We start from the raw sequence: 25297 nt of genomic DNA, 5'->3' as shown, positions 1-25297 counted from the left end.
AAAAAAAAATGGCTCTAAATTCTAAAGAAAATAACGAAACAATTGTCCATTAGAGAAATAAAATCAATAGGAAAGAAAAAAAATGTGAGATAAGCAAATAAAAATTCACGAGGACAAGAATTAGTGAAGTAAGCCTAATTTAAAAGTAGGTGTGGGGGGGGGGTAGAGGAGAAGAAGAGAATGTTTTGTTAAAGGATGTTGGCTATAATTGTAGAAATGAAGAGAAACTAACAGCCGTTTGGGCATTCACTTTGATTCTTATTTGCTAATTAACTGATGAGTTAATTAACCAATTGGGTGGGAGGCTGATCCTCGTTGGCACTCATCTGGTTCAGCAGACGCCGGATTTGGAATGTCACTTCGTTCAGCTGCCGACCAAGTTCTCGCACCTCGACCAAATGCTGAAGTCTTTGTCTCTCCTGGAAAGAAGCCAATTCGCGGCGAGTGGTTTCCATTTGTTCCAGTCGAAGACGGGTCTCTCTCATGCGAGCCCGTAGCCGTTCGTATTCCTTGGGGCCAGTTCGGCGATTTACAGAGCGATGGTGGATAGGACCGACACGATTGGAATTGTTATTCGGGTTGGTGGAAACATTATCAGGCTCAGTAACCGGTGGAGCAGAGGATGGTGGGGTGGTGTTTGCTTGAAGAGCACTTCTAGAAAGGCTATTACTACTACTACTATTATTATTAAGGCGACTTACAGGAGTTGGATGTGTAGTAGTAGTAGAAGGAATGAACGAACGAAGGACATTCTCTATAGACTCATTTGCTCTCTCATTCACATGGTTGTTGTTGTCAAGTGTTGGATGTTGGCGTTGAAAATTAACTAAACTACTACTATTATTATTATCGGTAATATTATTATTAGTATTAGTTACTGGTGTTGAACTGCTAGAAGATAAAACATTTCTAGAACTGAGCCCTGTACTAGGGGTTGTTAACGAAGGGGACAATTGGGTGGTGGTGGTGTCTGCGGTGGCCTCGGTGAACAAATTATTTGAAGACAAGTTGGCTTCTTTCCTCTCATTCCGGATTCTTTGGAGGATAGCTGCTGCTGACGAGGGTTCCTTTGGTAGAACTCTCTCCGTTATTTCAGAGCATCTGTCTCTAAGATTCAAATTATTGTTATTGCTATCGTTGTTGTTGCTATGGCATGACTTGCTCATCTTGTAATTGTCTTCGTGATGTAGTTTCTTATTGAGCACATGACGGTGATTGTGGATGTTTTTCAGCTGACCGACCCATATGCAGGAGCGGAGGAGACAACGCACTTGCCTGTTGTTGAGGTTATCTGCAATAGCACCACTCGGCAGATAGTAGCCGCTCACACGACACACGGGGCATTTGTTGTGGTTTTCAGAATTCCCGCTTCCTGACCATACGGTGACGCAGGAACGACAGAACTGATGTTTGTTCACGCAGTGACACGGGTTCTTGCATATCAGAAAACTGCAACGAGAAATAAAATAAAATGATAAAAAAAAAATCGAAGAAGAAAAAATAAAAATGTATAAACAATTTAACTTTGGAAAATGGTCTTTTTCTTGTTGTTTACAGACTTAACATGGTGCTGACTGTTTTAGCCCCTTTAGCATTTAAACTGGCCCATATCCAGCCCAAATACTCTTTTCTACTCTAGGCACAAGGCCTGAAATTTTGGGGGAGGGGCCAGTCAATTAGATCGACCCCAGTACACAACTGGTACTCAATTTATTGATCCAAAAGGATGAAAGGCAAAGTTGACCTCATCCAGGCCAAATATTCTACGTGTTTTATGTTCACACTGGCCAGATCTGGCTGCTTACACATACCCTACAATATCATCCTAAGAATATAGTCACATCAAAATCTGGAAGCTTTGACATAATGCAGGATTAATTTAAGACAATGTGAATAAATAAGCCTCACATTTGACGGAGTAATCTGAATTCTAAAGGGCTGAAGTTATCGAGGGGGCAACTTTTGATAATTGTTTCAAACTTTCACACAATGCCTGCAATTTCAGTAGGAGGGGCTAGTCGATTACATGACCCTGGTACTTTATTTTACTGACCCCCAGAAAGGTGAAAGTTAAAGTTGACCTAGGCAGTATCTGAACTCAGAATGTAAAGAGCTGGAAAAAAAAAAAACACACAACTAAGCCTTGTTTGACTAATACTAATAATTCTATCAGATGGTCACCTTAATTGCTGATAATAATAATCCTTTCTCCTATATGCACATCATCATCATCGTTTAATGTCCATTTTCCGTGCTGGCATGGGTTGGACGGTTGGACTGGGGTTTGGGAAGCCAGGAGGCTGCACCAGGCTCCAGTCTGATTTGGCAGAGTTTCTACAGCTGGATGCCCTTCCTAATGCCAACCACTCCGAGAGTGTAGTGGGTGCTCTTTACGTGCCACCAGCACAGGGCCCACAGGGGGCTGGCAACAACCACAATCAGTTGATGCTTTTTATGTGCCACTGGCATGGAAGCCAGTCAAGGTGGCACTGGCATCAGCCACGTTCGGATGGTGCTTTTTACATGCCACTGGCACGGGGCTCACAACTACAATTTCCATTTGATTTTGGTTTCGATGTACTTGATTCAACAGGTCCCCTCGAGCATGGCCTGAAATTTTTTTTTATTTGTGGAGGGAAGAGTAAGTCAATTACATCAACTCCAGTGCCCAACTAGTTATTGTTTTACCAACCCTGAAGTTGGCCTCGGCAGAGTTTGAACACAAAACATAAGAAATGCTGCCAAACATTTTCTCTGACATGTTAACAATTCTTTCAGCTTGTTGCCTTAACTTGTGACAATAACGACAGCAGGTTTATTGTCAGACTTGAAATGCTTCAGTCTTCCAAATACCAACCTCTAATTAAATTCCTCGACCTCTTTCTTAGCTTACACAATCTAAGCTGACCTTTCAAATCCCCATTACACCTCTCATATATCTTTACACATCTAATTCCATTGCCCTGTCTCCAGCTATTGACTGACAATTCTCATAACCCGGCTGTCATTACATCCAGTTGCCTTTCCAACACTCAAGCAAGTGTGGTCCCAGCTTGCTTCTATTCTTTCCTTCTCTCCAGCACCACAAGGCCCTTCTCTTCCCCTTTTTCATCCCACTCTTTTCCTGAATTAAGCAACCTCTTCTGGCTTTGTCTCATGTTTTTCGTTTCCCCCGTCCTCAAAGCCAAAAGGGACACGATATTATCGTGTTAGTGTTATTTTGCATAACATGTCTTAATAATGTCACCAGTTCAAAGACTTTCGATGCTTGTGTATATATCATCAACAAACCCTCTAACATCTAATCCCACCACACCTAAACCCAAACATTCTACCTGCTTTATGTTTAAACTGACTCAGCCTAACCCCTCATACCTACACTACAATCACCATCACCATCACCATCATCGTTTAACGTCCGCTTTCCATGCTAGCATGGGTTGGACGATTTGACTGAGGACTGGTGAAACCGGATGGCAACACCAGGCTCCAATCTAATTTGGCAGAGTTTCTACAGCTGGATGCCCTTCCTAACGCCAACCACTCAGAGAGTATAGTGGGTGCTTTTACGTGTCACCCGCACGAAGGCCAGTCAGGCGGTACTGGCAACAGCCACACTCAAAATGGTGTCTTTTATGTGCCACCCGCACAAGAGCCAGTCCAGCAGCACTGGCAACGATGCCATTCTAAAAATATAGAAACACAATATTAAAAACCTGAAACTACAAAATAATCCATGATTAATTCAAAACAATGTGAATAAATAAGGATTACGTTTGACAAGGAAATCCGAAAGCTTTTTAAGGGTTAATGTGTTTTTCATGCTGGCATTTGTTAAATGGTTTGACAGGATCTGGTGAGTTACAGGGCTACACTGAGCTCCAATGTCAGCTTTGATGTGCTTTGTGTCGCTGGATGCCCTTCCTCCAGAGGTAACATAAGGGTGTCTGTATATATGTACCACTTCACTTGTATACACCTCCCAGTAACTTGACACAGCTTCTCCTTGCCCACAACATATCTTCCTAACAATCCCTCCCTCCACCGGCATTTCCCTCCCCATCATCTCACTCACCTTTTGATACCTTGTAAACTTAACCATCCACTCACCCCTATCCTATCCTCAGTACCTCTTCACTAATATACCCCACTCTGTAACTTCTCTCTCCACTTTCTCTCTCTCTTTTTCCAACTGAGGTAGCCATGTATTGTAGGACACTTATTTCTGTCCCTCATACACTAACCTCTCATCACTTGGCACAAAGCCACCCCACTCAATACTACCCCCACCTCATTTAATGGGGGGGGGGAATCGTCTTGCAAATGACTTGGTGACCTCACTGGTGTTGGGGCCACATAAAAAAAAGCATCTAGTACACTCTGTAAAAAGATTGGTGTTAGGAAGAGCCCCCAGCCCTAGAAACCATGCCAAAGCAGACAGAGCTTGGTGTAGCTTAAACCATCCAATCTATGCCAGCATGGAAGGCAGACAGTGTTGCATGACAATGATATGTGTGTGTGTGTGTGTGTGCTGTTTCCTTTTGTACCTCCTCCTCTCACAATTCATCTTTACCATTTAGTCTAAAGACTATTTTTTGTTGTTGTTATTTCGGTCCTTGTCTGTATGTGAATGCCAACGGAGAAGCCTTTATGCAGTAGCTTGATTAGCTAGAAACAATAGGAATATGTTGGATAATGTAGCTCTGTGTCTGGGGGTGGGTCTGGAATTAATCAAACAAGAACCTAAACTATCTTTAATTAAATAATTCTAAACCAAGATTACTGCACTGACAGGTAACAGTAGCAACACTGTTTAATATCAGATCGAAAGGAAACAAATGATTGCTGTTATTCAACATTCAAATACCACTGTGTGTGTGTGTGTGGGGGGGGGGTGGAGAGAGAGAGAGAGAGAGAAAGAGAGGTTTATAGGATGATGACATGAATAGTCTTATTCAGCTTTCAAAAGCCAGTGCGTTTATAAACACAGGCTGATACACAAATATATGAATAGCTCCATTCAACTGTCACGTCATCATATGTATGTATGTATCATCATCATTTAACGTCCGCCTTCCATGCTAGCATGGGTTGGACGATTTGACTGAGGACTGGTGAACCAGTTGGTTGCACCAGGCTCCAATCTGATCTGGCAGAGTTTCTACAGCTGAATGCCCTTCCTAACGCCAACCACTCCGAGAGTGTAGTGGGTGCTGTTTACATGCCAACGGCACAAAGGCCAGTCAGGCGGTACTGGCAACGGCCACGCTCAAAATGGTGTATTTTACGTTCCACCTGCACAGGAGCCAGTCCAGCGGCACTGGCAACGACCTATGTATATATAGCTAGTCCTACTGCATATCATCCTCAACTATTGTCTTCAACTAAAGCCCGAAGAGGACCAAATCCTTGTGAATGGACTTGGTAGATGGAAACTGAGAGAAGCCTATTGTGCGTATCATTGCTAACTGTAAACAAATATGCCTGTCATATAAATGGTGTTTTTTGTATGCAATCTCCCATGAAACGTATTCTTTTGCTTGTTTCAGTCATTTGACTGAGGCCATGCTGGAGCACCGCCTTTAGTCGAACAAATTGACGCCAGGACTTATTCTTTGCAAGCCTAGTACTTAGCAGCTCGGCAAAAGAGACTGATAGCATAAGTTACGGGGATGTAAGCATACCAACATTGGTTGTCATGTGATGGTGGGAGACAACACAGACACACATGACAGGCATCTTTCAGTTTCTGTCTACCAAATCCTCTCACAAGGCTTTGGTCGGCCTGAGGCTATAGCAGAAGACACTTGTCCAAGGTGCCATGCAGTGGGAATGAACCCAGACCCATGTGGTTGGGAAGCAAGCTTCTTACCACACAGTCGCACCTGGCCATTGTACCATTTGTTTCTTCTGAGAACTACGGAAAATATTACGTTGCTCAAAAACAGGTGAGGGTTGATACAAGAAGAGAATCCTGCCTTAGAAAATCTGCCTCAATAAATTTCATTAACCCTGGCCTGGCTCTTCATCGGTTATGCCAATGAGGGTTCCAGTGGATTCAATCAACAGAACAACCTGCTCATGAATACTTATCAGGTATACATACCCTTAATGTTCTCAGGGAGATTCAGCATGACACAGAGTGTGACAAGGTTGACCCCTTTGAATTACAGGTACAACTCATTTTTACCAGCTGAGTGTCTTGCTCAAGGACAGAACTCACCACTAAGTATTGAGCTCATGACCCTACGGTCGTCGTTTAACATCTGCTTTCTATGCTGGCATGGGTTGGATGGTTTGACTGAGAACTGGCAAGCCAGAAGTCTGCACCAGGCTTCAATCTGATCTGGCAAGGGTTCTATAGCTGGATGCCCTTCTAACGTCAACCACTCCAAGAGTGTAGTGAGTGATTTTTATGTGCCACTGGCAACGGCCACACTTGAATGGTGCTTTTTATATCCCACCAGCACAGGACCAGTCAGCCGGCACTGGCATCGACCACGCTTGAATGCTGCTCTTTATGTGCCACCGGCATGGAAGCCAGTCAGGTGGCACTGGCAATAATCACACTCGAATGGTGCTTTTCATGATCATGAGCTGAATATCCTAATCATTAAGCCATACACACCTCCATTTAACCTACACATGAAAAAAAGGCAGACATTGAAATAATAAAACACACACATACACACGTTTCAATTCCACATTGCTGTAGGACATGTCTATATCATCAGATGTTCAAATGAAGGGGATATAAAAGAAATTAAAAATGGCTTTTAGATAAGAGTATTTAGGCCTCCATCGGTCAGCTAAAGCCATGTGGTTGGTTTACCTACATTAGTATCTAAAGGAGGGTGAACTACTTTCACTTAAAAGCCATTTTAAAATTCTTTTAATTTCTCTCCACTCTTCTCCAAACATCTGATGATGTGGACATATGCTATACCCATGAAACTTTAAATGCGTAAGTTAAATGAAGGTGTGTATGATGGCTTAGTGGTTAGGATATCCAACTCATGATCATAGGGTCAGGAGCTCGATATTTAGTGGTGTATTGTGTCCTTGAGCAAGACACTTTATTTCACAAGGTTCCAGTTCACTCAGCTGGCAGAAACAAGTTGGACCCATATTTTAAAGGGCCAGCCTTCTCACATTCTGTATCATGCTGAATCTATACACACACACGGATATATATATATATATATATATATATATATATATATATATATATTTGAAAATTATACGAGAGGAAAAATCAAAACCAGGGCAGAACGAGCATCTCAGGTCATTTAGAATAATTTAATTAGGGTAAGGTGAATTTTAATTAAATTTTTCTAAATGACTTGAGATACTGATTCTGCCTTGGTTTTGATTTTTCCTCTAATATAATAATATACAGGCTATAATGGAACCCTAACATGGATCCTTATATCTAGCCTTAGCTCTGACCTTCGAACCTAACAGTTGACTTGTTATAGTGCATATCTATTCATTTAGATCACAAGTGAATTAAACTCCTAATATTCTTTATACAAGTATATATAATAATGGACTCTACCATCGTTAGACGATGTATGAGGGTTCAATAATTTCTTACTGAACAACCACACAGATGATTTGTTTATAGTGATCAAATGTTTGTGTAGACATAAGCTCACTCCCTCCAAATCGACATTATCTGTACAGGTGCAACTGGATACATGTCAGGTGTCGAAATGATTGCAAAGCAACGTGAGTGAAGTGCTTTGCTCAAGAACACAACGCAAAGCTTGGTCTGGAAATCAAACCCATGATCTCGCAATTGTGAATGCAGCACCCTAAGCAGTAAGCCATGTGCCTTCACTAAATGTGTGTGTGTATATATCATCATCATCATCGTTTAACGTCCGCTTTCCATGCTAGCATGGGTTGGACGATTTGACTGAGGACTGGTGAAACCAGGATGGCTACACCAGGCTCCAATCTAATTTGGCAGAGTTTCTACAGCTGGATGCCCTTCCTAACGCCAACCACTCAGAGAGTGTAGTGGGTGCTTTTACGTGTCACCCGCACGAAAACGGCCACGCTCGAAATGGTGTCTTTTATGTGCCACCCGCACAAGAGCCAGTCCAGGGGCATTGGCAACGATCTTGCTCGAAAACCCTACAAGGCCAGTCAGGCGGTTATATATATATATATCTATATATAATACACACACACACACACACACACACACATGTACAAACACTAATATACATTATATATGAATAGCTTTATTCAACCTTCAAAAATTATATACATAATATATAGATTTATACAACTGGTCTTTTCCAGTCTACAAGTTATGGTAAGCGCACACACACGCACACACACAGAAATATATAGGTTTATAAGATCGATCACATTCAACCTTCACTGAATACGCACAACCATATATAGATTTGTAAAGTAAACTACAACAGCTGTTTTTACTACTACTACTACTACTGCCACCACCACTGCCACCAGTAGTAGTAGTAGTAGAGTGGTTAGTAGTTTATCAGTGAAATATTTTAGGTCAGCCCGCAACTATTAGCTCACCGTGCCTCCTCACTGTCTCCGTGTAGAGCTGTGAATGTATTAAAGTTCACGAAGGTGGGTGTATAATGCTATTGTATATTCAGAGATGATTATTATGCAAGTGTATGTTTAACGGGTACATATGCACGAGGTCAGTGTGTGTGAATGCACATGGATATATGTATGACTGTCTGTCTGTCTGTCAGGGTACTCCACCCCGCTGCTGAAACAGGGTAGTGAATAATAACAAATGGTGAAGTTTGGATTTCTCCTTCAATTAAGCTTTGCTCTCTCTGTCTGTCTTCCCCCACAGTGCAGAACCCTCCCATTGCCACCCACCTAACACATCTTATACTATGAAGTGACTTAATTAATTTGTGAAGTGGTTTAATTAACAAGGTGTCATAAGCCTGTAAGCTTCGTAAAATATAAGTCTATACACACAAGCACAGCTGGTGCTGCCACTGCTAGCCTCTTGTCAAAACTGTAATATTTGACCATCACATGAAAAAGGACAACATAAGACTGTCACAAGTGTTTTGTACTAAACAACCAGTTAAAAACAATATTTTAAACAATAGGTAAGTTAGAATTAACCTCGTTCATACAGGAAATAGAAGAGAAGAGAATAACTAGAAATAAATAAAACAATACAAGTTAATGAGTATGAGATAACTTTGAACCTGTTTCAATGTTATAATGACCTCATTAGTACAAACAATCTCTATAACTGAGACAAATGTTAATTGGTTTTGCCAGTCATACTTTACATTATATAAAGAGAGAGAGAGAATTAATGGAAGAGATGCAGGATGAGGAGAGAGAAAGAACCATAGTGATGGGAGAGGTGAGGTATAAATGACAGTAGTTGTTGGAGGGAGTACAAACGAGAGATTTGCATCGAGGCTAAAAAAAAACCCTTTTGAAAATTAATATAATTTTGTACAAGGGATTCGTTAAAAGTTAAACCATAATTAGTGGACATCTCTCATCTTTTACTTGTTTCAGTCATTAGACTGCAACCATGCTGGGGCACCACTTTGAAAATTTCAGTCAAATGAGTTGACTAAGCCTGGTACTTATTCTACTGGTCTCTTTTTGCTGAACCACTAAGTTATGGAGACATAAACAAACCAATACCAGTTGTCAAGAAGTGGTGGAGAACAAAGTCAAACACACAGACCATCATCATTTAATGTCTGCTTTCCATGCTGGCATGGGTGGGACGGATTGACAAGAGCCGGCCAGGCAGAAGCCTGCACCAGACTTCTGTGACTGTTTTGGCAGGATTTTTATAGCTGGATGCCCTTCCTAACACCAAAAATACATATATATATATACATACATACATACACACATATATATATATATATCATCATTTAACGTCCGCTTTCCATGCTGGCATGGGTTGGACAGTTCGACTGGGGTCTGGGAAGCCAGGAGGCTGCACCAGGTTCCAATCTGATCTAGCAAGGTTTCTACAGCTGGATGCCTCTCCTAATGCCAACCACTCCAAGAGTGTACTGGATGCTTTTTACATACCACTGGCACAGGGAGCCAGTCAGGCGGCACTGGCATCGGTCCACGCTTGAATGGTGCTTATTATGTTCCACCGGCACAGGAGCCAATCGGCGGGGGGGGGGGGGGGGGGGACTGGCACCGATCATATTTGGATGGTGCTTTTTATGTGCCACTGGCACAGGAGCCCAGTCAGTGGGGGACTGGCACCGACTGTGTTCGGATGGTGCTTTTTACATGTTACTGGCACAAGGAGCCAGTCAGGCGCCACTAGCATCGACCCAAGTTTGAATGGCGCTCATTACGTGCCACCAGCATGGGAGCCAGTCAGGAGGCACTGGTATCGGCCACAACTACAGTTTCCCATTTTGATTTCGATATATACATATATGATGGGCTTCTTCAGTTTCTCTTTGCCAAATCCACTCACGAGGCATGGTTAGCCTGGGTCTATAGTAGAAGACACTCGCTCAAGGTGGTGCCATACACTGAGAATGAACCGAGAACCATGTGATTAGGAAACAAACTTTATACGTGGCACCACTCAATATTACCCATGGTGGAAAAAGTTACCTGGCATATGACAGGTATCACTTAAGCCTATAATATAAAAAAAACATAGTCAAAATGGTCAACAGGAACTGTCATTGGAACCTCTTTGGTAGTGACGGTGGTGGTGGGCCTCCATTGTAAGGTGAAGAGGATTCAGTTGTGCAAGTGGCTGAGTATTCCAGACACATGTAGCCTTAAACTTAATTCTTAGGCAGAACCAGCACAACACTGTGTGTTAAAGTTATATCTTTTGAATTACAAGCAACAATCTGCTCAGTGGGCTTCTCTACAGTTTCCACTAACAGAATTTCTCAGTGGTGAGCTGGCAGAAACGTTAGCAGTATTTTGTTTGTCTTTACGTTCTGAGTTCAAATTCCACCGAGGTCGACTTTGCCTTTCATCCTTTTGGGGGTTGATAAATTAAGTACTAGTTACACACTGGGGGGGGGGGGTCGATGTAATCGACTTAATCCCTTTGTCTGTCCTTGTTTGTCCCCTCTATGTTTAGCCCCTTGTGGGCAATAAAGAAATAAGAATTTCACTCATGAGATAAAGGCTGAAAATGATAGCTGCCCAAGATGTCACAAAATGTGATTGAACCCGAGATCTTATGGCTGTAAAGTGAACTTAACTCTTTGACCCTACTACATCTACAATGATTGTAAACCACGCATGTACACACACAATCAGAAGCAGATATGCCAATTGTGCTAAGTGTTTCAATTAGTTTAATCTCTCTCACAGTATATTTAACTTATTATTATTGTTAACCTTGCTAACAAGTTATTGAAGTATTAACCTCATTAGCAAGGAGTTTCCATTGTTATTTGATCAAATTTATCATCAAATACTAAATGTTTAACAAAAACAAAAAAAAAATAAACGGAATCAAATAGCCCCCCCCCCAATAAATTCTGTTTATCTATTAACATGAATTAGAAGCTTCTGCATTTATCACTTAATCTGTCCCAGATTTTCTGCACTGTGCACCAAATAACACCAAATAAATAATATTTATAAGCCTATATGTGAACCTCTATGTATTCACACAACCTATCGAGAAATAGCAGCCTAATTTCCTTCAAATCACTCACTGTCATCTGTGACCGTAGGTTTCCTTGATCAGTGTTGACCTGGTGAGGGTCGTAACAATCTCCCTAATTGACAATGTTAAAAAGGGGTAGATTAGCAGAATTGTGGCTGCGTAGCACTTAGTTATGGCCATTTATAGTCCAAGTTCAAATCCTATGGTTCATCCTTCCAGAAGATCAAATACTGGGTCTGATTTAATCGATTGATACTAGGGCTTCCCAGGTCCCTTGAAGCAAACAGTGACAACACCCCGAGTGGGTCTTCTTAACACTGGTTCTGCTCTAAAGGTGTGTGAGGATGTAAAACCCAACAATGGCTGTGAGAAACAGTGACTTTCGGTATTCCAGCTTTGAAAGGGGCAATAATAAAACGCAGCCATGAAAATTCTATAATTAATGGCATTATGGAATGTGGCTAACAATGTCTCTGACACAAGTCAACAGAAGACGTAGATGTTACAGCTGAATATATCATATCACAGATCTTACAGAGGTGGTATAACTGTGTAGTCATCAGGATTGAAATGCATCTTTGGGGTAGATCAATGTCTCCCAATTGGGGCTTCACCTAAGCCCTAAATGTCTGAGAGAGGCTGCTTAAAGTGCCACAAGACATAGTGCTATATATAGACTAATTATATGCAAATGTCTGTCCTGGGTAGAGTTTCAGGTTTTGAGGAGTGTGGAACCATCCCTTGGCCACTTCCGTTCCTGGGTCTACTCTGACCTATCAAGGTCTCAGCTAATTAGCATTTCATGGAGCTGCCCCCAGAAGAAGGTCACTCACAGACTCCTCAAAGGACGATGAGGATCTTAAGCTGCTCATCTAAGAGAAGGGTACTCCATGCAAATCCTGAATCCAGATAACTACTGAGCTTATAGCACTTGTTGCAGTTGACCAATACAAGTTTGAAGGATGAGAGAGTGAGACTGGCCCTGCACAAACCATACCCACTGCAATAATATTCATTGTGCAGGCTATTATATCTAAACGGAGGGAAAGTGTCTGAGCTCATTTTGGGTGTTGGGCCACAGGGAGGCAAAGTGGCTGAGTTTCTTTCGAGTGTTGGGCCTCACTAATGCAATGACTAAGACATTTGGCATTATGTTGTGCTTGAGAAGAAGACCCATCAAGCTGAGCAAAATTGTAGCCATGACAGATACCAGTGTCATGCAAATGGCACCCATGCTGGCGGCACATAAAAACCATGCCAAATCAAACCAGAGTCTGGTGCAGCCTTCCAGCCCCGGTCAAACTGTCCAACCCATGCCAGCATGGACAACAGATGCTAAATGATGATGATGAAACGGAATGTAAGGAAATTTGGTCAATAAGGTCTTGGTTAACCCTCCTGATATCAATCCATCTAAGACCACCCCTGGTTCTGTAATACAAATTCCCTGTTTTAAAGTGATTTAAAACAAAACCACTCACCAAAAAACTTCATGACAAAGTTATTTCACTAAATTCTTCATTATAAAATTTTACATATCCAGTTAGGAGAGTTTGTTAATATAATTTGATAATCCACATTTTAAACTTCTTTTTCAAATTTTATATATATATATATATATATATATAGATAACAGTTTATATATTGCTGTTGGCAGTTTATATTTTAAGGGTGAAAGGACTTATAAACATTTTGGTTATTATGTGAAGTCACAATGTAGCTGATAAAGAAGGATTAATGGACTACTGTAATTTATGCTATTCACATATCCGGATAATAGAGTGAAATTCACTGCCTTTGTTTTCGCTAAATTCTTCGTTATTTTCAAAATTAATTAAAACGAAGACAGTGAATTTCAACAGAAATACAACAAAAAAAGGATCAATGTGAAATCTCTTTAAGGATTCTTCTGGACTCAGCAGAGCAAAGTGAAGGCGCAGGGCTAGTGAGGGCATATGCCTTAAGCAGTGAGGGTAGTCAGCTTTTGATTGTAAAGTTGTGTGTTCAATTCCCACTGGTACAGTGTGTCCTTGAGCAAGACACTTTATTTCATGTTGCTCCAGTCCACTCAACTGGCAAAAATTGAGTTGCACCTGTAATTCAAAGGGGTTGGCCATGTCACACTCTGTGTCATGCTGAATCTCCCCAAGAACTATGTTAAGAGTACACGTGCCTGTGGAATACTCAGCCACTTGCATGCTAATTTCATAAGCAGGCTGTTCTGCTGATCAGATCAACTGGAACATTCGTTGTCGTTACCAGTGGAGTGGCAGTTATTCCCATTAGCACAGCAAAACCTTTTAAAGACACTTTAAAAGGTCTTGGTTTATTGTTATGAAAAAACAAGAAAAGATCTAATTGTGTCAAAGTTCCACAAGACATGGACTATATCCTAAGGGTTGGGGAACAATGATGCAATTGGTAGCTTAGAGGCAGACCTCCACCTCTTGCTCTCCTGCACATAACTGGTTCATTTATTCTATTATGTTTACAGTACTAAGTCACTGACCTACTAAACATCTACAACAACTACAAGCAACACTATAACTAATCTTCCCGATGACATTCAATCAGATCTGTTATAATAAATGAGCTCAGTCATGGCCGTTTTGTTTTAAGAAGAAAGTTTATTCAACAACCATCAGTTGCTGGTTCAATCTCATTGGTAGGTGTCTACTTTCAGAGCTTTCATCATCATCACCATCATCGTTGTTGTTTAATGTCTGCTTTCCATGCTAGCATGGGTTGGACGATTTGACTGAGGACTGGTGTGCCAGATGGCTGCACAAGGCTCCAATCTGATCTGGCAGAGTTTCTACAGCTGGATGACCTTCCTAACGCCATATTATGAAATTTGGTAGGTGGAAAATGAGTGGAAGCTCATCAGATGAGTGTGTGTGTGTGTGTGTGTGTGTGTGTGTGTGTGTGTGTGCAAAGTGCAAAGTGCAGACAATAAGTTCAAAATAATGTCATGGTGAGTTGTGTGTGTTGGGCCCTAATGAAGCATTGGGTTGACTGTATCTATGGGAGAGGAGGAGCGTTAACAAATGTTGGAATTATGTCCTATGCAAGGATCAACTGAAAAAGGGAATATTGAAACAATATTGTGTACCAGTTCTAGCAGAATGACTGTAAGAATGACAGGCTTCTTTCAGTTTCTGTCTACGAAATCCACTCAGAGGGCTTTGGTTGGCCTGGGGCTATTGTAGAAGCTACTTGCCCAAAATGCCACATAGTGGAACTGAACCTGGAACCATGTGACTGGGAACTTTTTACCACACAGCCATGCTCATGACAAAGTTATTTTACTAAATTCAGTATTTTCAAAGTTTGCTGAAACAAAGTCCATATATTTTAACCAAAATAGGGTAATCGAAGGATTAAGGTGTTACGTGATAGTCAGAGGTGAAAGAGTAGAACCCCCACAATCACCCTTATGGAACAATGAAGAAATAATGACACAACTCAACCTCAGACTGAAAATCTTGTCAAAAATCTTTGCAACAGAGTGGACCTCATTAAGGGCAAGCGAGGGCCAAGTGGTGGTATCAACTAGAGAAATGAGTTAAGTCTCGCAATTGTGAATAGGTACAACCTATTAGACAGCTTCTCTGCCCTTTCCATCAGCTGAATATTGATGGCAGTGGGACTGAATCCTGGAGCCACACATAACTAAGAGGAAAGTTTATGCCACAAAGTGGTTAGCTATCTCACCAGGAGCACTGAGCTGCTGTAGAGTTTCACCGATTGTGTGGGGTCCCTAAAGGAAAACATGGTTCCTTCACCGGCTGAAACCGGCTTGGGCTCTGCAGTACAAATGTCTTGTTTTCATAAGTTTTGAATTAAAATCTTCCACCAAACCATGGTCACAATTTATGTTCCTAACACTAGCTGAATGATAATTAAGTTATTTTACTAAATTCTTTGTTATATCTAAAATAATTGAAAGAAACACAGAGCATCTCAAAATAAATACAATAACGAAAGGGTTAATATAAATCGCTAATCATGCTCTATAACTAATTAGTGAGGATTACTAACAATTAACAAATGTGAAGTGAAATATAGTTTTTTTTTTTTTTTTTCAGTCTAATAAAGGGGGAAATTTCATGGACTATAAGCAGGTACAAACAAAATAAACCTGACAAATGTTAGGTAGGACATAGCTGATGATAATCAATAAATTAGTCACATATATGATAAATCATTGAGCAGCACAACTTGTTACATTAATCACAATCCAAAAATATCTAAGCAACAGGCACCAACACAAATACACAACCTGCAGTTAACTGAGATAACCAAGAACAGTGCCAATTATATATGTGTATATATATGTGTGTATCTGTCTGTCTACCTACATATCTATCTGTCTGTCTACCTACATATCTATCTGTCTGTCTAAACAATTATAAATAAGGGCAAAAGAAAAAAATTTCTATGCCAATATGCTGAGAAATAGACTTTCAATCGTCAATCACCACATACAATATACATACTATGAATAACGATGTGTATTTATAGTGATGTCTATTGAATGTGGTGATTGACGATTGAAAGTCTATTTCTCAGCAAATTGGCATAGAAATTTTTTCTTTTGCTCTTATTTATAATTGTTTATAATTTTCACCTGAAAAGGTAATTTAATATGCTGGCCACTTAATGAAATTTTTTGAAAAATTTTATCCTATATTAGAAGTACATATCTATTTATCTATCTACCTACCTACCTACATATCTATCTATCTATCTATCTACATATCTACCTACCTACCTACCTATCTATACATGCACACACATAAATATCTTAATCTATGTATTTTGCATTCATTCCTTTTATATTGCAATCAGTCAACAAAAGCGTTGTTTGTAAAAGATCCTTAACAGACTAATCATCGGTTCACTGCATTTCTCACAAGTAACAAGGGAGTGGGTGTAACTTAGCATGGAACAAATATCATAAGAGACTTCATTTGAAAACAACTGTTTTTTAAAAACTTTCTCCCTGATGTTCACATTCCACCCTACCACCCCATTAAGCATCAAACAGACACACAGACAGATAAAAACATACACAAAGCACATGGCCAAATAGTGAAGGTGTTGAGATTGAGATTATAAGGTTGTGGGTCCGATTCCTGGCCCGGGCAGTGCGTTGTGTTTTCAAGCAAGAAACATCATTTCATGTTGTTCCAGCCGACTCAGTTGAAATGAGTACCAGCCAATTGTGAGTACAGTACTCTTTACCTACAACTTGATGTTCCACTTGGTCAAAAGTGGGATGGTCAAAAAAGTGTTTACATTTACAATTAGAGAAAGTATGACACATGCTACCAAAATCATGCTTGCTTGTCATGTGTTGCTTTGAATATACCACTCACAAAGTATTGAGTACTTGCATCACAAATCCTTCAAATTACTCAGGCTGGCGAGTGAGCACAGATGCGAGGTTCTTAGCTCCCTTTAGTTGTATCAAGCATTTGGTGATAGTAAAAGGGCTATTTATGTCCCCCTATCATTTGAAAGTTTGTGGGTCCTGGTGCCACGTATAAACCACCCGTGCTGTTGCCACATATGAAGCACTCAGCACACTCTGAAATGTGATTGGCATTAGGAAGGGCGTCCAGCTGTAGAAACCATGCTGAAACAGACAATTGGAACCTGGTGCAGCTCTCTGACCTGCCAGCTCCTGTCAAACTGACCGATCCATGCCAGTATAGAAAATGGAGATTAAATAATGGTGATGAGAATATGTGTGTGTGTGTATTTGTGTGTGTATGTTTTTGTGTTTGTTTCCCAGCATTGCTTACCAACCGGTGTTGATGTTTTTTTTGTAAGTTAGTGGTTTGGCAGAAAAGTACAGAAGTTGATTCGTTTGACTAAAACTTTTCAAGGAGGGGCCCCAGTATGGTCACAGTCTAATAATTGAAATGAGTAAAAGATAAGAGATTTATGACTCAGCAACAGAATATTGGGGTTTGTATCACTGCTTAATCCCAAGGTGACCCTATAATCAATGTGCTCCAGCTAAATCCATTCAAACTATTTTCAGGTAAAGTAAATTTGGTTAATCAGATGACCAAGCCCAAACAACATCACGTGTGTGTGTGTGTGTGTGTGGACGTGTGTGTGTGGACGTGTGTGTTAAGAACACATTTATGTGTATCTGTGCACAGTGTGTGTGTGTGCAAAAACAACAGATGAAAACCAATATGCCAGAAGCAATCAAAAGGCAATCAATCAATTGATCAATAACGTTGAAATGTTTTCCTCTCAAAAACTTGTTTGAGACATGAAACAGTCAGTGCCCAATAAATGAGATTGATGGGAAGGGAGAGCGACGAAGTAGATGGGAGCCAGGGTTTTTATTAACCTTTTTTTTTGTTTTTGTACTTTCAGCCTTATAAGGCAAAAATCTATAATATGCAACAATGTGCGATAAGAAGTTTGCTTCCCGACCATGTGGTTCCAGGTTCAGCCCCACTGCATGGCACCTGTGTTTCTCTGTGTCTGTCTCTCAACACTGCTTGACAACTGGTGGTGTTGTGTTTAAGTCCCTGTAACCTAGTGGTTTGACAAAAGGAACCAACAAAATAAGTACCAAGCTAAAACTATCACCTTTATTGAGTACTACTACTCCTGTTTCTCAAGTAAACTGTAGATGTTCATCTTTTAGCTTTTACTTGTTTCAGTCATTAGACTGCAGCCACACTAACCTCGGGATGTCAAACAATGATGGGGGGGGGGCAAAGAGACACGAACATACATACATACATATATATATATATATATATACACACACACACACATACATATATCATCATCATCATTTAACATTCGCTTTCCATGCTAGCATGGGTTGGACGATTTGACTAGGGACTGGCGAACCAGATGGCTGCACCAGGCTCCAATCTGATTTGGCAGAGTTTCTACAGCTGGATGCCCTTCCTAACGCCAACCACTCACAGAGTGTAGTGGGTGCTTTTATGTGCCACCGGCACGAAGGTTAGTCAGGTGATACTGGCAATGGCCACGCTCAAAATGGTGTTTTTTACGTGCCACCTGCACAGGAGCCAGTCCAGTGGCACTAGCAACGACCTCGCTCGAATGACTTTTCATGTGCCACCAGCACAAGTGTTGCTATTTAAGTGCCACTGGCACGGAATCCAGACAGCTGCTCTGGCAATGATCACACTTGGTCGGTGCTTGTGCCATCACGATTTCGATTTCACTTATCCCAACAGGTCTTCGCAAGCCGAGTTTAGTGTCCAAAGCCAAGGTTAATTTTAATAAATCAAGAATTTATTTGGTATCAGTCTTTCTGAACCATTCTGTACCTATGGACCCCTTTGAGCCGTTTTACTCAGAGAGACCCCATAGCTTTTCTAATTTTTAAAAATCCTATTATATCTTCATAATTAAATATTATTAGAAACTGTATTAAAAAAATTTTAATTAAATTAAGTGTATTGTAGGAGTGTAAGCAATTTACTCTTATTTTTTTTGCCATTCTTTTACGAGCTTCTTTCAGTCTGCCAAGTTCACTCACAAGGCTTTAGTCGGCCTGAGGCTATAGTAGAAGACACTTGCCCAAGGTGCCACGCAGTGGGACTGAACCCGGGACCATGTGGTTGGGAAGCAAGCTTCTTACCACACAGCCACGCCTGCTCATGAATTTTAACAACAGAATCTTATATGGACCCCCAGTTACGAACCACTGTCGTATGGTATTTGATATACTTGTTGTCGTTGTTGCTGTTCAAATATGTGCCACTGACCACTGCAAGTTAAACTCATATATTACTTTGGCATTAAGAAGAACACACACGGCTATTAATAATGACGATGGTGATGGTGATAATGGTATGAGAATGTAAATTTCACAGAGTCTGTGGCTGGAGAAATTGCTTGGGAATACATAAAAAAAAAAGAAAAAAAGAAGGAACAGTAGTAACCTCAGAAATAAAGTGAGTCAGTGAGATGTGTGTGAATACGATTATTGATTGGTTGTGTTTGTTAGAAGAAGGTCAGGGCCTATAAAACTGGGTATATATTGTTGTTAGATGGTGGCTTATTGCAGAGCAAACGAGAGAGAGAGAGAGAGAGGTGGTGGTGGTGGTAGGGGAAGTAAGTAAGAAGAGGGGGGTAGTAGTAAAAGACTTTATTACAATATATTAAGTATAAAACCAAACTTTTATGTAGAGAGATGATAATATTGACATAATGACTGGTCGTCATACTAATTGCTTGCATTCTAACAATTGGAACTCTCACATGTCTGTGCTGTGTTCTATATGTGTGTGTGGGTGTGTACACACAAACAGACACACACACACGAGTGGATAGACATCCAACAATAAAGTAGCAGTGGTTGCAGAATGTTTTATCTTTTACTTGTTTCAGCCATTAGATTGTGGCCATGCTAGGGCAATGCCTTGAAGAATTTTTAGCCGAATGAATCGACCCTGGTACTTATTCTATTGGTCTCTTTTGCTGAACTGCTCAGTTACGGGGACATATACACAAGCGGTGGTGGGAGACAAACCCAGACAGAGAGACACACACACACATACACGTATGTGTATTCTTTTACTCTTTTACTTGTTTGTCATTTGACTGCGGCCATGCTGGAGCACCGCGTTTAATTGAGCAAATCAATCCCAGGACTTATTCTTTGTAAGCCTAGTACTTATTGTATCACTCTCTCTTGCCGAACCGCTAAGTTTCGGGGACGTAAACACACCAGCATTGGTTGTCAAGCAACGGTGGGAGTGGGGTGGGGGGACAAACACACACATATATGACGGGCTTCTTTCAGTTTCCATCTACCAAATGCACTCACAAGGTTTTGGTTGGCCCAAGGCTATAGTAGAAGACACTTGGCAAAAGTGCATCGCAGTGTGGGACTGAACCTGGAACCATGAGATTAGGAAGCAAGCTTCTTACCACACAGCCACTCCTGCACTATAGATACTTTAAAAAGTAGTGTATGTGTGTATGTGGTGGATATTGGAACTGGGGTTATTTCCAAAAGGGCAGGTCATGTTGATAAAACTAGATAGACTGCCACATCTGCAAAGAAAGGTGTGAGTGGTGCTGCACTAGAGATACCATTGGGGAGAATGGTGGCCCTACCGACATTTCCAAAGGTGGGAGAGGGTTGTAAGTGGTAGTAGCAAAAAAGTCATGGACATTGGAAAGGCAAGAGAGGAGGAGGTGGTGCTGCTGCTGTTAGAATGAAAGAAGCTACAGAGAGAGAGAGAAAGAGAGAGAGAGAGAGAAAGAAAGAGAGAGATAGTTTAGAAACCTCAAATCTAGAAGTTAATTTGGGATTAAAAAAATAAAAAGCAACACGAAAATTAACAGAGTAAAGGTTATGTCCTCGATAGAAAAGCTTGATGGAGAATCTAACCATGTAGAAGGAGAATCAAATAACAAATGACATTACCATGTTAATCATCATCATCATCAGCAGCAGCAGTGTCATATTATAAACCTATTAAACATGTCTTGCAACCTCAGCCCCCCCCCCATACTAGTTAGTTATACTATCTTCATCCACCCCATGTTAAATGTAGGTCAAGCATCTCCTACTCCCAAGCCGTTTTTCTAATATTACTTCAGCATATATAAAAGATCTCTATGAGACACTGCAGACACACACACACACGGCACAGAAATACCAGACACAGGATACTACACATACTGAACAGGGATATCCTTTTCTACTCTAGGCACAAAGCCCAAAATTTTTGGGGAGGAGGCCAGTCAATTAAATCGACCCCAGTACACAACTGGTACTTAATTTATCGACCACAAAAGGATGAGAGGCAAAGTTGACCTCTGTAGAATTTGAACTCGGAACGTAATATCAGACGAAATACCGTTAAGCATTTCGCCATCTTACTCAAGAGAAATATCAGACTAATATTACAAACTTAAGGATAACACACACACGCACGCACACACACACAGAAGGCTGCAGAGTCAAAAGATGGAACCAATGGTGTCATAAAAAATATAAATTGATAAAATGCATTAAAATTTCCAGTTTCACAGAGACTAATTTGTTCCCTGCACTGGACCAAACCACCTGAAGCTGCTCCTTGATAACAAAAGGGTTAAATAGGAGTTTGTTTTACAGAATGATACACATTTGAACTGGTTCCCTCTGGTTCCCAACATACAAACTTCTTAACCCTTTTGATACAAACCCATCCAAAACTGCTCCTGGTTCTATGATATAAACTTCACATTTTATAGTGATCAAAATATTCAAAGTAGGCTAAATAACAGTAACACTGATCCTAATCAGGACTGCCACTTTATGTTGGCAAATAAACTTTACTCTATCATACTGTTGCTGCATGCTTCTTGTTCAGAGATTTAGACCTGATAGGTTTTCTATTTAAGATATTCAAGATTTCATGTTAATTTGTATTCTAAACATCAGTTCAATAAAAACAGTTATTTTACAACATTTTTCATTATTTTCAATATTAAGTGAAGCAAAGCCAGTGTACTTCACCAGAAATATGGTAACATAAGGCTTAAAGAGATCTACATTAAAACTTTCCACCAATATTTCATATTAATTTATGATCTAAACACCTGACAAAGTTATACTAAATTCTTTGTCTTTATCAAAATTTAATAAAACCAGGGCAGTGTATTTCAACAGAAATTTGGGGACAGAAGGGTTTAGTAGTTTGTGAAGGAAGATCTAAGAGAAACAGTCCCATTTCTAAGATGTCAGTTTTTGATTTGGATTTTTGACTTTCTACAGATACAGATTTTCTTCAATACATTTTAGTAGGAATAAAATTAATCCATCTTCAACAATGTAATTTTTATTCTATTTTGTTAATAATACAAAATTCCACAATGGCATCGCCAAAGGCTTTTAAAACTAAACTTCCAACCGATTAGGATACTAAAAAAACAGCCTAGTGGCTATATTTGCTGTGTGTTTTTATTAATCAATATTATAAATACACAGTTTAATTACAAGACTAATTTCAAGGCCCTCCCCCACCTTCTGTATTACTGATCATTTACCCCTCTTTCTGCCACCCATACACACTGCAGAGAGCTATCACAAACCCACACATTACAGAAGTATCTCTCTCTCTCTTTTATACAAATACTGCAAAGGTATCACTCTTTCATACACCCACACAACACCTGCGTTTCATCAAAGCTGACCTGAGTTAATCAACAAGCACAGAGTCAAGGCCACACCACACTTCCTAAGTCCCATAATGAACAGCTATGTCACTAATCCCTAACTCACAACACATTCACCTATACTGTATGAGTGTTGCAGTTCATGTTGCAGTAGAGGACACAGTATGGCATGTCTGCAAGGCTGGATATACCACATGGCTGAGGTGCAATTAAGCTGGCATTAGCATATCTCAACTGTAAGTATGGATGGATGGATATGGGGCTAGGTGTGACCGTGCAGTTAAGAAGCTCCCACTGCAACCATGCCAGTCCAGGATGAGTTCCACAGTGCAATGTCTTGGTAAGTGTTTCCAATCAAAGAATTGGGTTGCGAAAAGTCCATCACACACAAAGTAAATATGGGAGTGTGGGTGGGAGGCTTGGCTCCTAACCTCATGGTTTCATGTTCAGTCCTCCTGAATGTACCTTGGGCAAGTATCTTCTACTATAGCCATGGGACGACACAATGCCTCAGATGAGAATTTGATGGACAGAAACTGAAAGAAGTTCATCATATGTGTGTGTGTGTGTGTGTGTGTGTGCGTGCGTGTACACTCTGATCTTGACATCACATGATGGCTGTAAATGAGCATCATCATCATACAAGCAATGTTGTTCATTTTTAGTCTTCTGTGAAAAAACATGTCTGGCCATGGGGGAAATATTAACCTTGCTTGGAAACAAGGGAGGTTTGGTGACAGGAAGGGCATCTTGTCTTAGAAAATCTTCCATTTGATCCATGAAAGCATAGAAAAATGAACATTAAAACATTGTCAGTGATGAGTTGTCCAGTTGTTTCATCAATTAAATTACCACCATTAGCATTTAATGTCCACTTTTCAATGCTTGCAGGGGTCAGGGAGAATTTCTACAGCCGAATGCTCTTTCTGTCACCGACCCTCAGCTGTTTCCAAGCAAGACCATTTTTCCTCCATTGCTAGACATATTTTTCACAGAAGACAAGAAATGAACAACATTGCTGATGTCAAAATAAGGGTACATAAAAAATACACGTGTATATACGATAAGTTCTGTTCAATTTCTATCTACCAAATCCACTTGCTCAAACTGGTGCATAGTGAGACTGAACCTAAGGCTACATGCTTGGGAATCATGCTTCATAACCACAGAGCCACATTTCCCCCTTTCAATCCAAATTCCAAGTTACACCAGTTTAATAATAATAAAATTATTTCGTTAATTTCATTTTTGTATTTGGTTTGCAAGATTCTTGATGTGAAATCTAGTCTTGGGAGGATCATTACACCAATAATAACACACACACTGGTTCAATACCACTTCTTTATTATTACCTTGAAGTGGTCATGAATAGCAACAAAGGGACTTTCACTCACAAACAACTGATTGACTGTATAACCAGCACATGAAACAAATGATTGATTAGTAAGTTGGTTACATATTTAAACAATTGATTAACAATAAAGAAGTGATATGGAATCAGTGAGTGTGTTATTATTGGCATAATGACCCTTCCAAGGCACAATACGATTATTTGGCTAAATTCTTTGTTATTTACAAAAATAATTAAAACAAAGGCAGTGTATTTCATCAGAAATATGATGATGAAAGGTTTCAGATATAAACTACAGAGTTTGAAGTAAGGGCATTGTTGCTCTAACTTCCACTCTAACTGCAACTTCTTGTATCAACCCCAGAAGTATGAAAGACAAAGTTAACCTTGGTGTATTTTGAACTTACAATATAAAGGTATGGTATTATGTACGCAAATCATTTCATCTTATCTCGTTTATCAATAGTCATTAAGCTAGTTTCATCATGTCACAAGACAACAAAAGATACGAAAAAAACAAAAAGAGAATTCTACAAAGGTCAAACTAGCAGTGTGACCTAGAATTGAAGAACGATTGTGAAATAGCTTGGTATTTTGAAATTACACAGAACGAACAGACAAGACACCATTATAGAGTAGTAATGTTAGTAAAGGTGTTAGTAAAATGACTAATAGAGGAAACGAAGTTGGTCACTAAATGAACCAGGAAATAAACAGTGAGTGCAAAGAAACAAAAACAGGAAAAACAAAAATAGCCAAAACAAATAAAAACTGCTTAAACACTGCTATTTCTAGATCCTACTTAAAACACACACACACACACACGTATACAGACATTGCATATATACAAACACATGTTTTCATCTTTTACTTGTTTCTGTCATTGGATATGGCCATGCTGGGGCATCCCCTTCAACAATTTTTAGTCAAACGAATCGACGCCTGCACTTATTTCTTTTTTAAGCATGGGACTTATTCTGTCGGTCTGTTTTGTTGAGCCGCTAAGTTACAAGGGGAAGGGGACATAAACACACCAACACTGGCTGTCAAATAGTGGTTGGGGGGGGGGAGGCACAAACACACACACCACCACCATCAAATGTCCG

At 40.2% G+C, this 25297-nt stretch overlaps 1 protein-coding gene across 1 annotated transcript in view; it reads right to left on the bottom strand.

The window, feature by feature from the left end:
- Positions 1-6: 6 nt before the first annotated feature.
- LOC106869898 (transcription factor mef2A) overlaps positions 7-25297 on the bottom strand; it is a 36149-nt gene continuing 10858 nt past the window's right edge. Inside the window, exon 2 of the mRNA XM_014915826.2 lies at positions 7-1449. Within this exon, the coding sequence (XP_014771312.1) occupies positions 282-1449 (1168 nt within the window). The 3' untranslated portion in view covers positions 7-281. The remainder of the gene's footprint in view (positions 1450-25297) is intronic.

The sequence above is a fragment of the Octopus bimaculoides genome, chromosome 1 (genome assembly GCF_001194135.2).
Source record: "Octopus bimaculoides isolate UCB-OBI-ISO-001 chromosome 1, ASM119413v2, whole genome shotgun sequence".
Taxonomy (NCBI): domain Eukaryota; kingdom Metazoa; phylum Mollusca; class Cephalopoda; order Octopoda; family Octopodidae; genus Octopus; species Octopus bimaculoides.
This window is presented reverse-complemented; position numbering and strand designations above follow the sequence as displayed.